We start from the raw sequence: 16,709 nt of genomic DNA, 5'->3' as shown, positions 1-16,709 counted from the left end.
GATGCTTGGAGGGTGCCTATCACCTTAGTATCTAACTACACCCATGACTCACAGGGAAGACAGGAGTTTTTAGCTGCAGTGACAGCCATCAAGAAGCATGTGTGCATGTATTTTTAATAACCTTAGGTATTCTCATTAAAAAAAGATAAATCTCACTTGAATTTTATCCATGATCTTGCTTGTCTAATCTCTCCTGGCTGCCTTGTTACTATTTCTGGCGGTAGCAGACTGCTGCATAGGCAATGCATAGCTAATGCACAGGTTCATCTTAGAAGATTGCTACCCGTACCTCAAGCAACACTTCCTGGTGCATAACCGGATCCCTCACCAGACAGCCAACCACACTGCCTGGTGCAGTTTGTAGTGCAATGTCAAAAGAGAAAACGTACAAGAGATTACTGCCTTCTTTCTTAACGTAAAGGAAACAGTACCTAAATAGTCTAAGAGAAAAGGTAGGCAGTTTCCTTACACGTTTTCTTCTCCACAAAGATTTCATGTTTCTTCCTTCCCTGGGGTAGGGTCACTGACCCCCATTAGAAAGTACAGCATGCCTACATAACCACTGGCTTCTAGCACTTTATAAAACACGGTAAATAACTTTGGTTTACGTGGTAAATTCCCTTTATAGCTAGGGGAACAGAAGTATAGGAAGATAAAACACACTTCCCTACATCACACACTGACACAGAGCAGAATCTAAACCAAGGCCCAAGACCGGTCTGTGATCTGGCCACCACAATATGCAGTTTCTCTGAGTATTACTAAATGTACAATCCACAGCGAGCTGGTTTTCCCTAGAGTCAGGGCAGCAGTTAATAGCAAAAGTTCTAGTGCATACTGAGAAAAATAGATATGCACCCCCCAAAGCACAGTCTCTATTGCAGAAATTCTGAGCAATATAAAGACAGCAGCGGTAAATATCTCACTAAAATTTAACAGCTCTCCTATTGCCAGAATAAAGGCTCTGTGAATACTTGGAAACAAAACCCTTGTCAAATAACACAGAGACACCAGGACAGCTCAGGGTTGTGGTGTGTGAGGCAGGGAACGGAGAGTTTGCAGCATTATAGCCATGAGGCATTACTATCCACAGCAACAATTCTGTGCAGTTTGAAATGCAACACATTATAAAACACCTCCAAACATTCAGCTGGTTGGATCATTGGGGCTGCTTAAATATTCAAACAGCTCTAGAGGAGACAACTGTTGGCAGCTCAGGGCCAGGAAGCAGTTCCTGGTCAAACTCATTTACATCAATGACATTTTCCTACACTTAAAAAAAAAAATGATCACGAAAACTGACAGGTGCTTAGTACTGTGCTAATACTTTATCCAACAATGACAATTCTAACATTTATTGAGGTTTGACATTTGAAGAGATCAGCAATCTGTTCTAGAGTGAGCTGCGTATTAATCATATTGATATGCTGTACCCCTGTTCAGTCTGATTCTGCCTGCCCTCTGACCCCCAAGTTTTATGTGTTTGTAGTGGGTATTTCCCCAAACAGGTAGGCCAGCAAGTGCAGCTATTCGTGAGCTCCACTTAAGAGCATGAACTGTACTATACTCCATCAACAGATACTAGCAATATTTTCAGCAGGTTGGAGCTCCTGTTCGACTGGCTTACACAACAAACTTGACACACAGCACACACGCAAGAGGCATACACATCCAGCAGCAGTGGGAGCAGTATAACAACTCAAATATTAATATGTAAACCAAGCTCTTAATTCAGACCTTGATTATGATCCTGTCATCACTGGACATCAGCTGCTCACACAATGAAACACCTCTGGAGTAACAATGCTGGTTTAAATATCAGTTAATAACTTAAGTGGTCCCAAAGAAACCAGTAATTAGCTGCTTACTGTTAAATGCTACAGTATTTTTCCATGGCCCTCATGTCCAGTGTCAAATTACATCGTACAGTGCTCTGTGCATCTGTATGTATATTTACACTATAATACATGCATGAGTTTCAAATGGAGCAGCTTTTACAGTGCATATTCTATGTTAAACCCTGCAGTATTCAAGAGATCAGCCTGCAGGATAATCCTCTCTCAATGTTGTTCTTATACAAGGATCCATTATATTTTAAGACTGAGGTGAGATTTCTATTTTATTCTTCACTGAAATACAATGCATGTGTTGACTTCTTTATTTATGAATAGTTGTATTTATGAATAGAAATATACATAAATTAAGGACAGGAGATAAATACAAGTATGAACTTTGAATTTACCATAAAAAAGATCTTTAGAAATACCATAAGTCATTTCGCACACCTTATCATTTATTAATTTTGTGCTCAGTGAGAAGAGGTACTTCAACAGCAGAAGAGGTACATCAACTGCATCTCTTCTCCTGGATCTTCAGCTTGCTCATCTATTTTGTTTTTCAAAGCTCAATACAAGTTCAGGCAGATGTTTGCCAGTTTCACATTCTAAAATATTGAAGTCTATGCAAGAAAATCTACAAAGATAGTATATAAATGTCTATATCTCTGCCCTAGAAGTTGTTTTTCTTTCTAGTAGCATTCGCACATGCATACAGATCAAAAGTTTCAGACCAAGCAAGTCCAGCTGAGGGGCTACTGTAGATACTTTGTTTTGTAGGACAATCAAACAGATTCAAGTTTAGCTCACATCTAACTATTTTTAGTTTAGCTTATATACATAAGCCTTAGGGACCGGATAGAATATGCTGCCTAATTAAAATTTAGCCATGTTATCCACCACACAATAAAAAGAGGAGGTTACTCATCTTCTCATTAGCTTCTCAGATGTGTACTTTATCATATGGCATCTACTGATCTAATTTCTATTAAAAAAAAAATTCTCAAAAGTCTTAGGTATAGTTCAGAGACATTGCTCCTCATCGCACTTAGGGATCTCACAGAAGAGCAGGAGGTCTTTAAAAACTGAGTTCCCACTATGATGAGAAACAGCTCTGGCACTGCAAAAACACTACCTTCCAAAATATCCTTAAATAGCCAGCAAGAAGGGAAACATTGTGGTTTGCAAATGGCGTTATTTCCATACTTGCACCATAATCAAAGTGTCTGACGCAATGTTTAGTTTTTATGCTATGCTGTTTCAAACAGTAGTTATAAATATAATAGATACTATCACCCACACACAATAAATCTGCATTTTTTCACCATCTCTGTTTGAATCATTCGTAATGTAACAGGTGCCTGCTGACATCTGGCAAGAGACATTACATTTTGGTAAGAGACAGCAGTATTTATCAATTAATTCCCTCCATCCTGGTTTTATTCCAGGTTCAAGTTACCAAAGTCCAGCTTGCAATACAGAAATTTCATAAACATTAACCATGAGCCAGTTCTTGGAAGTAAAGACCTTAGACTTAACACTTTCACAGGAAGAGAAAAGAATCCTTATACTTTTATTTTTTATGTTCCAAGGCAGGAGATCGAGTCAAGAGGATAAACTATGCCCACCATTTTGCATTAAATAAATCCCATCTTCAGCATCACAATGCATTTGTCATTCACAAATATGAAAAGTGGATGCAAACAGATAGCTTTGAGTCAGCCACTGATCACCCTTCCCCTTTTCTCCCATAAAGGGGCAGGGAAGAAAGAAGGAATAGTCTTCTTATGGGGGGAATCTCCAGCTATAATCTATACCCCAATATGAGGCTTTGCTAAGCAGTTCTGGTCAGGAACTAGTTTTCTCATTCCAGATCAGAAGAAAGTCAAGCAGTTTCCTTCACATGTGAAGACTTTCGCCCACATGGGAGAAACAAGGGACCCCAGAACAGTGAATTACTTGGAAACTTAGCTACTTATCTACAACATGGATGGTTCACCATACTCATATTAGACACTAACTTCAGATATCAAGTGGGTGCTCTACACACTATTGCATCAGCTGAACTAGTGCTGGTCCAAGATGGTCTTTCTTGCCAATGGCTTTCTACTTTAAGTAACTAATAAATAATAATAAATAATAATATTAATAATAATAAATTCACTGGAGCAAGGACTTGAACCTTACATCACAGTCACAATCACTGATCAATAAATTTCATCCTATTTTGTCCCAATAGCTGCTTCTTTGTAGAACAGCAAGACCATGAGATGTGACTGAGAGAAGCTGACTGTAAGAAAGTCAGTTATATACTCATCAGGGCAGGTATACGCTTTGCCTAACCAAGGACTTGAAAATTCAACCATCTCTGCTCCAGCTGAACTTAGTGAATATCAGAGTACTTGTTTTCTGGAGAATAGGATTTTCGAATTCTTTATTAGGCTAAAGAAGGACTGACAGATGAGTGCTGGTCAACCTCCTCAGAGACTGAAGGAGGTATCTTCCCTTATTAGAGTATTTCAGAACACTCATCTAAAATATAAGGAATGTTTTAGGCCATATTCTCTTCATATTTTAGTAAAAGCAGTGAAACAGAGGCCTCTTACTCCACAGAAGAATGAGGAGGTAGAGAAATGGCCAAATCAGTGTGAAGAATTCTCATACCAGAGGATGGAAGCTATCAAATAGACCTTTAGAAAACTCTTAATTTTACATTCAGCCAAAACTTGCTTTTAGTGGTCAGTAAGAACCAAGTAATATAAAGGCCATTTAGCTACACACAGCTTAGTGGGCACCACCAATCCTGGGCAGGGTAGGTTCTTTTGGACAAAAATAATAATTGCTGAGGCATACAAGAAAGGAGTTCAAACAATTGTTGCAGAGGTTCAACACTGCATCTTACATGTTCTTTTATTTGGGGGATGACTTAAAAATATAAAAGTAAAATTACAAATATACTGTAAAAAAAATTCTCCTGGCTACAATTCATGCAAATGCTCATCTCCTTTGACCCTACATTCCAATCAATGCTTATACTCCTACCTTTAAGTAAGTAATTGAATTAGAGCAACCTAAATAGTTAAGGACAGATTAACCATTTACTCATTCACCAGGACTACGGTAAAGACATTTAAATTTGTTACTTAATCCATGAGAATGAAATTGAAACAAATTTTACAGTGATTGTCTCTGACGCATTTCTATTTCTTCCAAGAGTTCTTGTTCAAGATCTGACTTTAGGGCATATGCACTGACGCAAGTGTCCACACTTTCAAAATGAACTACACTTTTCTTTTTTTGAATCACCTTTTTAACTAGGGTAAAAGTGATTCAGCCTTGCCATACACATTAGAAGTCTGCTAAACAAGTTTTAAATGGAACTCTGAATGACAATATGGTCAGTACAGAATGGACTCAAATTTTGTTTTATCTCTTATTTCCTTTCAGATATGGATGAGCAAGGAAACTGAACACTACCCAGGCAGTATTTAAAATGTAAATTTTGCCACTCTTCCAAAAATTGTACATAGGCGTTCACTGAGCTCAAACGTTGATGCTCATTCCTCTTTACTTCTGAAGAAGAAATTAAACTATAGAAAAGAGCAATAATCATGATTCCATGAGGCATTTTTCTGTCACTGGGTACGGCCGTCCTTCAGTAAGTGCTGATGCTCTTGTATTCAAATTAAAGGTTTACCAATAAATACAAACATGAAGCTGAAAATTTCATGTTGTATATATTAATGCATTGTAGCTTATGTAAATTATTTTACCTATTTGCTCATTGCTAGCATGTTCCCTTCTAAATGTTTGAGAACTGCAAAAATTCTATTATGTAATAAGAAAACTGAAACATTACATGACTGAAAAAATATACAGAGATGGAACAGATCTTGAGAGAATTTCAGAAAGTCTTAACAAATATTAAGGTCTTTGCTTTAGTTCGTTCAGACTGCTTTGAGTTTGCCTGGTTCTGCCACCCCAGTATCTGAGCAGTCTCCAAGCACCTTTTGCAAACCAGCTGTAAAGAAAGTAAAAAGGTACTTGAAAGGCAGATTCCTCAGCTGAAGTCAGACCTGAAACTTCAGTGGAGCCAGTGATGCTCTGACAAAACAGTCTTTAGGAGACAAGTCCCCAGCCAAGCAATTTTGATTCACTGAGGCTCATTCACGAAGCCTACAGCAGAGCAGAAAATAGTAAGATTATCTTGGTATCAGTCCAAAATATCAGCCAAAAGTCATCATTCCTATTCACTGGCATTATTGCTTGGGAATAAGGAAGACTGGCCGGGGGTCAAAAAGTAAGTGATACGAAAGAACAGTACTCATTTTCATTGTAAATGACACTTCACGTTGTTGAATTAAGCAAATAAAATCTCACAAATCAAGCCATATTAGTGTACAGTATTTATTACCTTCTTATAATCTGAAGTCAATTATTTTGATTTGACTAAATTAATTCTGAAATAAACATACATTTTAAAATACATACGAAGATGAGAGGCTTTAACATTAGAGTATTTAGCTGAAGCGCACTCTTAATCCACATGCAAGATTCATCATTCAAAGATATTGTACATTTTCTTTCACTTTACATCGGTCCATAATAAAGCACAAATTCTAAGGATGAAAGCAGGAAGGAAAAAAAAAGAATCACATTTTCAAATAGCCCTTTTATTAAAAAGGGCATCAACTATATATTAAGCCAATGTGTTTCTCTGATTTTGATTTACTTACAGTATACAGTTTTGCAAAATATACAGCTCACGAATGATACATGAAGAGCAGCCCTTTACTAAGGGCAAGTAACAAAAGAAACAAGAAATACAACAGAAAAAAATTCTACAGGTTAAAAAGTCATATTTTAGAACGTTATGCCAATTTAGAGCATCTCCAATGCTGGTAAGAAAGGTCATGCACAACATTTTTTAAGAGAAAGTTGTCATTAGTCCATGAGAGATGTGTTTGCATGCTCACAGTAACAGAAAAGGGTTCAAGTCACAAGGAAAGTAACTTTCTCCAGTTATCTTTTAGGTCTGTCTATGTCATCAATAGCAGCTAGCAACTTCTGTCTTGCCTTTTTGTTGATGTGGGATCCCAGACAAACATTCACCAGATTGGTCAGCTGCTTAGTGGAATATTCCTGGCCAAATAAAAGCAGATCATATTATGGCAAACAGAATAAAAGTACCAGACAAAAGTACAAATTTAAAAAACACACACAGGCATACACACTGTAGACTTCTCAACTGATAGAAGTAGTCAGTACACAGATTTAAAATGCTAGTTAAGCCAAGCCTGTATATTTTCATAGTTGAGTCAGGCAGGGACAAAACAGTATTTTGCTGCATGGCAGGTTATAATGGAAAATGCTTACAACTTCAGTAGTGTTGGACTATGTTCATAGAAAGTAATTCTGTGAATACTGGCATATCTAAAACCATTTTTAATGTATTTTCCATTCTTTGGGAGGTATGGTGGGAAATATATATGCAAATGAGGTAAGCGTTCAACACAAAATCATTTTTCTAAACAAACCGTGACAAAAGTTTGGGGTTTTTTTTGAATTCTCATTTCCAATAAGCTTCTAAATACTTCTGTCTACAGGATCTTTGAATAACATTAATTTCACTACATGATAAAGGAAGAAAAAATAGTAAAAATGCTAACAGAAGAACTCTTAACACCTGTAAAAACACCACATTTGCCAGTACTACCACATACTTCACACTGTCCAAAACGTTGCTTCCGCCAATAGGTTTAAACAACAGCTTTTAATGTAGGTCACCAAACAACAGCTTATAATCTCTTTCATGGCTCCAGGTATAACAAGGAAAATGGTACAAAGGAAGCATTTCTTCCATCCATTTCTAGCTATGTTTAAAGTAATCCCAAAATACAGACTTCAAAATGCTCCATTTTAACAGACTTGTCATTTTAACAATGTGCCAGCTCTAACAGCATATGACTATTACTTACAAAGTCTTATAATTACTGTAAGATTATAGTGGCATGAAAGCATGCTAAATGCTTTCAAAACACAAAGTCTTATCTCAGATAGCAATATTGATCCTGAATCAGTATCACTGGATGAAGGAAGTAAAAGCAATGATTCTTTCATCCATTGCGCCTTACAACTTAGTTTAAGCAAACCACTCCTAACAAAGTAATACTTTATGGCCTAACTTCAAACCATACTTCCTGATAAGGTTGTGCACTTTGGCATATTACAAATAGCATGCAAATATTTTCAACTTCACTGAAGGATGGAGGCTCATTATATGAAATTTAGCCCAACTACTTCAGTTTGTTTTTGCAGCTCTAGTTTTAGCAGGATTTGGTGTACTCATTTATATATGTATTCCTTATGCTCATTCCACTCACACATTTTTAAATGCCTCCTGGTATATGAACTAGAGCAAATAACCAGAATGACCCAATTGGCAAATTTCTTTGCTGTATGGTGGAATTACAGAAAGATTTTTCAGTATCTTATAGGAACTTTCTTCATTCGAGTCATATTGTACTAGCTTCATCCTCCAGAGCACATTTGTCTACACTAACACATCTGATGCACTGATGGTGTTTGACTAGAATACTGTATCCACTCACACAGCTCAAACCAGATTACGCATACTCAGTGATGATCTCAGCTTGTTAATTCACCTGAGTACAAGAGCAGCTTTTATGGGGATGGTGTCTGAAGAGCAAGTTGCTAAGTTACTTGAACTAACTCTGAAGATTGTATATGGTTAAGTATCTGACAACAGAAATATCTTCAAGGTCAAAAACAAAGTCTTAAAATACCAGACAGAGGCATTCTGAAGAAATCTTGGATTCTCACTGAAACCGGGATTAAAGATGAGGAAGCCTTAGTAGACCACCAAGCCTGTCCACCTTCCACTGAAGCCCTGGTCTTTAATGCACTGCTCTTAGTGGACTGTCCAGATGCGATTACACTCCCCACAGTACAGACTGGGCATGATCTGTCAGATCTCAAGTTTATCTTCAGCCTATAATTTCCCTGACAATGAAAGTTATCAATTCACTCTCCTTAACAGCTGCATATGCCACTGCAGGCATCTCCTCACCCACTTTACTGTTTTACCCTCAGAGCTAATTTAGGTGCAAGCTTGGGTCTGTGCCTCAGCTATGAAGCAGAGTTTACAGTACACAGCTTTCCAGTGCCTGTGATTTATCGGCCTCCTTTATTGTAGCTGAGCAGACAGCTGTGCCCTAACGAAAGGAAGGAAGAGTTGCCTTTGGCTCTGGCCCTTCGCAGAATATTGGGTAGATGAGCAGTATTCCCACACAGGATTTCCCTGTACAGCAAGTTCCATATGGCCGATTTTCACTAAAGCCAGAAGCTGTATCTATGGTGGATCTTCCTTAGACAAACTCTGTCTTTCACAGACTAAAGGGATATGGCCTGAACCTAGTAATGGTAAATAAATTTAAATTCTCCTTTTTAGTCAAAAGGATGACAACTTTTCCTAAGAAACCACCTGTGAAGCCTGTTCTTAATCCTGAAAAACCTGCTAACTACAGATCCATTTTTAAACCTTTAGGTCTTTATTTAAATAAAGTGAGAAACTATTAGCCTGCTAAAAGCTCAGACTTCCCTGATATCTGTCAGTTAGGTTACAGAGCTGGGCATATGGTAGAAACCACACTGGTAGTATCAGGTTGCAGACAAAGAAACAAAGGTAAAGCTCAAAGCACAAACAGGTGCCAACTGCACTGTCTGCAGCTACGTACAAACAAAAGGCTGTGGACTTACGGCAGACACATGAAAGAATGATAAATTTAGCTCTCATTTGAAGATCAGAAGCATTTGAATTGTAACAGATCAATTCATTCACATAACCTTGGCTTGAGCTGGCTCAAATTGCATTTTTGTCTGCCATTGCCCTAATCATACTGCTACTGCTAAAGGCCTGAAATGGTATTTTACCGGTAAGCAAGGGGTTTCCATTTCTGCTTGTATTTATATATGTGAATTAATAAACAGGACAAGTAGTTTAAAGATTTACAGCAAAAAGTTCCTAGGTTTGAAGACTATATGGAGAAACTTGTTTATTTATATTAAATTATGAGTTTACAGGGGAAAACAAAGTGACATACTACATTGCATCTCAGCCACACAGATGACACATAGCTTTAATTCTCTACATTTTTTGATATAGGAGGTAGATTTGACTTGGCTTGCTCATCCTCCCCATTATCAGATCTTGAATCAGTACATATACATACTAGCTTCAACTGATAATAAATACAACAAACACACAAATATACACAAGCATATATATTCATACTGCACCCCATACAGATTTTATTGTATCATATGAATTTATACATATATATGAATATATTAATTCTTAACACATGTAAGCACTGATCATATAGAGTTATCAGCATGATGGTGAATCTCCCAGATAGAGAGTAAAAGAATGAAACTTCAGCTCCTACCCTATGTTCTTTGATCCAGCGTTCCATGTCATTTTCTGTTAGGTAGTATGCTTTAATGTAGGTCTCCACAAATTCTTTATCTGGAATAGGCCTGATGTCTGTTAACTTTTCTAGTTTCATTAAGAATTGCTGAAAGTCCAGTTGCATCAAGGCACGTCCTTCATTGCTGCATTTCTTAACATTGGCATAACTGAAAAGAGGAATGAATTAGAAAGTAACAAACAGAAGGAAATGATAACGAATCTCACTCTTCAAAGTTGTTTAACTTAGTCTTTCAAACATTCAAGAGGAATATAGTCATGACTTTAAATTAAAAGCTGACAAGAACTCCTCATAGGGTGTCCGCTGCAAGGTTATTAATTCCATCAGTATAACACCTTTTAGACCCACTCATAGAACATGACCCCATCGTAACCAGTGGGGTACTTAAAAAAAAAACAACAAAAAAAAAAAAACACACAAAACCTTACACTGAAGAACTTACAAACTAAAGTGGGTTAAAGGAAACAAAGTCAGTACTGATCAGTACATTAGGCAGTGGCATTAGTGAACCGATCATCATCACAGAAAACTGAAAGGTAACATGGCAGCTTTAGGAATGGTCACCAAGAGCTTGCTGAAACAACAGTGGAAGCACAAGAGAAAGACACAAAGCTATCTGTTCAAAAACACAAACAACCACCAGAGAATAAATGCTGGCAGCACTGGCTAATCACTGACAAAGGATAATGTTTTAATCTACCCCAGCTGAGGGTAGATTGACAGACAGGTAGGTGATAGGTTTGAGTTCAAACGAGAGGAGGCAGAAGCTAAGCTTAGAGCAGGGAGATACCAGGAAGGATTACAGTGGGGTGATAGGCAAAAAATGAGGAAAACAATCTTTGCAGCTTTTGAAATGGGTAAGAGATTGCATTTGTCAAGATCGACAGGCAAAGACACTGCAATAACTCATACGGTACCAATCTCAGCTGTGGCAGAGAATAAAAAGCTTCGGTTTGGGCCACAGTGTCTTGATAGATTTAATCCAGGCCACCCACTGGCTGCTGCCAGAAGTGACAATTCTGTCCCAGCGTTTCCACTCTTCCCGTGCACCAAATCAAGAACAAGATTAGTCTTCCATTTGTTTATGAAGTTGATCCTAATTATTGTACTATCCCACAATTATTAGGCCTGATGCAAAGGACGCAGCAGGAACATGCAGCACACATGCAGGGTGCACAGCAAGATCAGGTTAAGAATACTATGAAATTGCATCCTTACAATTGGTATGCAGAAAAAATTTTTAGACAGGTGCAAAGAATCAGGGAATCTGAAACACTGATTACACTAAGAAGGAAAAGTAGGAGGCAGAAGAACTATATGTTGATATATTACTGCACTAAGAGAGGCTAAGCAGAGGTTTCAAAACTGTCTTTTAACCATATTGATCTGGATATGATAGCAAGAAATCCATTAGGATGCTGATCAGACAGAAATGTTAGTTATGCAAGGTAGTCACAGTGAGATGGATGCTGATTTGGATTTGTAGAAAGCAAAACTTGTAGAATACAGAAATAACACAGGCAAAAAGAGAGGACCACCAAGGGAAGAGCCTTCTGGAGCTCTACAGAAGGCTGGATGATAATCCTCAATAGGACATACTGAAGCAGCACTTCAAGAAGCCAGATTGAAAACAGGGGATAACAGAACAAGGAGAAAAGAGAAGAAAAAAAAATTAAGAAGGATATGGCTGTCTTGAATATGAGTATTCACTCAGGGAAGAGCTTAATGAGACCAATTTCAGTTGACTGTCTGACTGGAGGAGAAATTCCTTATTCATGGCCTATCCATGGAATTAACCATGGCTTCATGGAATTTGGAGATGAAAAGATAGGCGGGTATTTCCTATCAAGTCAAGTGTTCAGAATCCCTTCCCTCCCTTCCCCCATGCTAAAGGAAACTTCACTGTGTGTGAGAAAAATGAACTGTGCAAGAACAAGAAATTACAGGCAGACATTTGGGAGGAGATGATGATGAGTGCTCTTTATACTTTGAGAAAGGGTATAGGACATATCATGTCAGCAAGCTATTCCCAGTCTATTCTTAGCAGTCAGTGAAATGTTCAGGTGAAGGTAAAGCCACATGTTAAGTGCTAAGTGTGAATCAAAACTGCAGGGCAAAAGACGACATGAATGAGGAACCTCACAGCTAAGAATTTAAGTGGTTTGTGAACACTGAAGTCCCAAAAGATGAGTAAGATTGTTAGGTAAGGGAAAGAGAAAGAAGCCCAAAACAGACACAAGGGCTGACGTACAGGAGGTTAGTTGCACCAATTATGCTAGTCCCTCGGGAGGGGGAGGGGGGAGGGGGAGGAGACATGACACAAACGAGAAAACAGATGCCTTGCTATTCAAAAGAAGAGGGAAAAAACGTTGAAAGGGAGATGGAAAGCAGAAACAGACACGTGGCCAACAATTGCTTTTGTTCTAATTCATTTGATTTGGGGCACGACGGAAAAGTGGAAAAGATTTCAAAAAGGCAGGATATTTGTATAGGGCATCTGTCATACTAAGGAATTCAAAAGCTAGCAGGAGGTCATGGTTGGGTCTGATCTCCCCAAACACAAAACTAGTATCTCGGAGACTGCAAGAGGTAGGCAGGAAGAGAAATGGGCCTGAGGTTAAAAATGATGGCTTGACAGAAGCAGTAGAAGCTGGGGGTCCCTAACAGATAGCTAACAGTTGGGGAAGAAGTATGTTGCTGGGTTCCTGGACTTGAACAGGCAGCAGAAAAAGGGACAGAAAGAAGTGAAATAAGGAGTAGGAAGAGCATTGGATAAAGGTAACCAGGAAAGAAATATGGAAATCTGAGTGGGAAGAGTGGAAGACAGTACACATTCTATGATGCAAAAGAAGGTGCAATGAGAGCCAGGACAGGTAGCAAAGGGATAAGAACAGAAAAATATATGCAGTTTTAAAAGGCAGGCTTCAGGCTACAATCTTGACTCTGAAAAGACTGGAACATTGATGAAGAGGGAGCAGTGAGCTAGATGTAGCAGTTCCTGACTAAGGTGCTCAAGTACCTGTTTACCAAACCAACTAGAACATCTCTCTGTTCCTGACCAGACTGGAGAACTCCTGTTCCATGGCTACTCTAATGTAACTGTTAGCTGGCCACTCCATCTTTCTTCCTGGCAAAGACAAAAGGCCTGACCATAGAGATGTCAACAATTACACTTCATCTGTCTTCATTGCTCTGCTGGAAAATGACAGTTTAAAGATAGAAGTTTCTTTGAAATAAAACTATGTTGTTTTGAATGCTTCAATAAAATACTAAGATAACATCAGTCTTCAGCAGCATCTAGGTACAAGACTATTCACTTTAAGGTTCACACTGTACCATACTCAGCGAAACGAACCTCTGATGGCTATCTTAAGTGTTGGTATCATTTGGGCTCCCTGAAAGCTCAAGAGCTTACCAGCATATAGTACATTGCAAAATTAGAAGCTTTAATTCCATGAAATTAACGTTGTCATTAAAGACACATTTACCCAAGATTGAGGCTTCATGAACCACTTACCCTTCTACGAGAGTTCTGTTGGCTAAGCGTATGCAGTGCTCCCACAGAATATTTGAGACTGGCAGTGGAATACGGACTCTCTTAGACACCTCACTCAACCTTCTGTTATATTCTTCAAATTCCTGATGAAATATAAAAGATTATTCCATCAGCATAAAAGGGATCATGCTGTATATGTCCCTAGGGAAAAAAAAGGTGAGAGGGGGAACAAACCAGAAAATGCACATGAAAGAGAGCACTGAAAAACAGGAGCAAAGCAGAGAAGCTTAACAAGCACAGGCTACAGAGACAAGCTTACTGTGTAAAGTAGCAAGCAAAGCACTTTCTGGTATATCATTCACAGTATTACCTCCGTAGTTTTACTTTAAAATACTAATCTATTCCACAGAGATGTAATTCCCAATGAAACTGATGCCTCTGAATATTAACCAAGTATTTAATCCTTCAAATATAGTTTTCATTGCCTCACTCCCTAAACTCATCTTTAACTTTTAGAAAGCCAATATACAGCCACTGAAGAATATCTAGTGATGCTGTCTTTATTCTTCTATGTTCCTGCTCCATCAGCTTTCAAAGAGAAACTCAGAAATACTGTAGCCACTTTTCATTCTTCAACATTTCTCTCCAGACAGTTCCCAGGTGCTTTAAAAGGGGCTAAGAGCACCCTCTGAAAAGAAACCAAATTTAACAGTTTAGCAGGATGCTGCAAAGCTAGATAACGATTCAGTTTGAGGGAGGGCATCTGTTTCCACTTGAAACATCAGTAGACTAGATGAATTTGAACCTTTACCACAAGTGACAACCTAGTCATAACTGCATGTAATTGCCATTGTATCGCTACAATGATTTTGTGACTTATACAAAGTGAAATAGAAGTCTCCTGTCAGCTTCCTTGAATAATGCATCTATCATAAAAAAAAGTATCAAATGAACTGAAAAACAAAGCAGACCTTGATAATGTGCTGCTCTATGTAACTAGCAAAATAAGTTTGCATTGCAGCTGATTAAGACCATACTTGTTCAATATAGTGCTTTCATTCTAAGGCTGTTAATACTGAATTTTTAAAAAAATAAAAAGTGTAAGTGAAAAAGAAAACCACTCAGAATGGAATTTCAGTAGCCAATTTAAACTGGTATCTGACCAAAATAATCAGTGCTTAACACAAATTTTCTGAAAGAGGAATTTGGCAAGAGAAATCAGGATACCAAAATGCCACACTGTAACTGTCATACAATTCACTCTTGTGCGGATGAAATTCTTGAACAATCTCCTTTCCCCAACTTACCCACTTCTATACATACTAGGACTAAGTATGGAATTTTGTGTATGTGTGTATATGGCTAAAATCCATAGGTTATTACATTAAACATTTTGCTTACATCTGATATACCTGGAGTCCCAGGGCATTCAACAAATCACCAATTATTAAGTAAAAATCTAAAACTTCTACATAGCAAATATTATTAGTTGTATAATAGAGGCCAAAAATGGTTTTAAATTGTATTCACTCTTACTGTCCTGAAGCAAATTCATCAGCAGTTGCACATTCACAGAAGAGAAAAAGTTCTGTCACAGAGATCAAATGTCATGAGTACAAACTGCTTTTTAAAAACGACAGCGTAAAGGAGGGTAATTGCAAAGATGCAATAATATATCCTCTATCAGATTCTCCCTTCTTTCCATTTATTTTCTCAAAGCAGAGAACAGCTATAAAGTACAAAAGCATAATCAATTCTGTTATGAAACACACAGATGCATAACTTTTTCTGCGATATGTATTTCTTTAGATTTAGAGAGAGTCCTTTAGATTAAAATTTTCAGCTTCTCTGTAAGCAGTAGTATAATTCTACCACTGCTACAGTTTCCTTCTAAAGACTGTTATAGTCTACAATGATATACATCACTTAGGCATATATGAAATTATATAAGAGGGATTCTCCCAAGAATTGGTTCCCTGTGCAATAAGACACTGCAATTGCATAACCACTTCTCACTTGCATTCAGCAGAAGTTGGGTGCGTAACTATTTTAAGCTTCCCTTTAAAATGCCAACTTCTAAATATACCAACTTCTTGTGTTGTTCTCCCATCTCTGGGATCCTATGCAGAGCATGATCATTAGCAGCGCTGATTTGTCTGACAAGCCCTACGATACACCTCAAAGGCAATCCATATAATTATGCAGAACAGCAAAAGGCCTTTGTTAAAAAAAACCTCAGACCACTGTATTTTCTTCAATGCTACTTCCATTTTCCTGACATTTCCTTGCCATTCAAGGCTTTGACATGAAACTCATTAAACTCATGTGGTCACTTTCATGCAAGTAGTCAAAAAAAATCGGCATTGAAAACAAGCATGGAATTCTCAACAACATATATATCTTGAGGTTTACTGTATTCTCGTAGTAGCAAGAATAAAAGAAAATTCTGAACTGACCTCCTTTTAATAGCTTACTATTTGTTAGGATACTGTATTGCTCTAACCATGCTGGTTTAACAGTTTGAGTGAAGTATTACAGCAATTTAATGTTTATTTAAGCTGAGCACACCATTTCCCAGCAAGTATTCACCTTTAAAAGAGCATCTACATATATATTGTGCTGTGACATGATTTCTTTCACATCCCATTTCACAGTAGCCATGAGAAGTAGCATCTGTTCATAATCAATGGCTTTAGCAGCGACAATCCAATAAACTGGTTTGCGTAGTTCACTGGCAGTTGACACAGTCTGAAACAGAATATAAATAAAATTGAATTCAGTAAATTTCTGGCTAATAATAACAACAATATAAAACAATAGTGTACAAACATTCACACCATACTGTACAAGTTTCAAATCTTCTGTTTA

General features: G+C 37.8%; 1 protein-coding gene across 2 annotated transcripts in view; it reads right to left on the bottom strand.

The window, feature by feature from the left end:
* Nucleotides 1–6,228: 6,228 nt before the first annotated feature.
* VPS50 (VPS50 subunit of EARP/GARPII complex) overlaps nt 6,229–16,709 on the bottom strand; it is a 104,587-nt gene continuing 94,106 nt past the window's right edge. For both annotated transcript variants that reach the window (XM_026098664.2, XM_026098665.2), the window contains 4 exons: nt 16,431–16,589; nt 13,863–13,984; nt 10,304–10,493; nt 6,229–6,977 (listed from right to left, as the gene is read on the bottom strand). In XM_026098664.2, coding sequence (XP_025954449.2) covers nt 6,858–6,977; nt 10,304–10,493; nt 13,863–13,984; nt 16,431–16,589 — 591 coding nt within the window. In that variant the 3' untranslated portion in view covers nt 6,229–6,857. The remainder of the gene's footprint in view (nt 6,978–10,303; nt 10,494–13,862; nt 13,985–16,430; nt 16,590–16,709) is intronic.

Source organism: Dromaius novaehollandiae, chromosome 2 (genome assembly GCF_036370855.1).
Source record: "Dromaius novaehollandiae isolate bDroNov1 chromosome 2, bDroNov1.hap1, whole genome shotgun sequence".
In the NCBI taxonomy this organism is placed as follows: domain Eukaryota; kingdom Metazoa; phylum Chordata; class Aves; order Casuariiformes; family Dromaiidae; genus Dromaius; species Dromaius novaehollandiae.
This window is presented reverse-complemented; position numbering and strand designations above follow the sequence as displayed.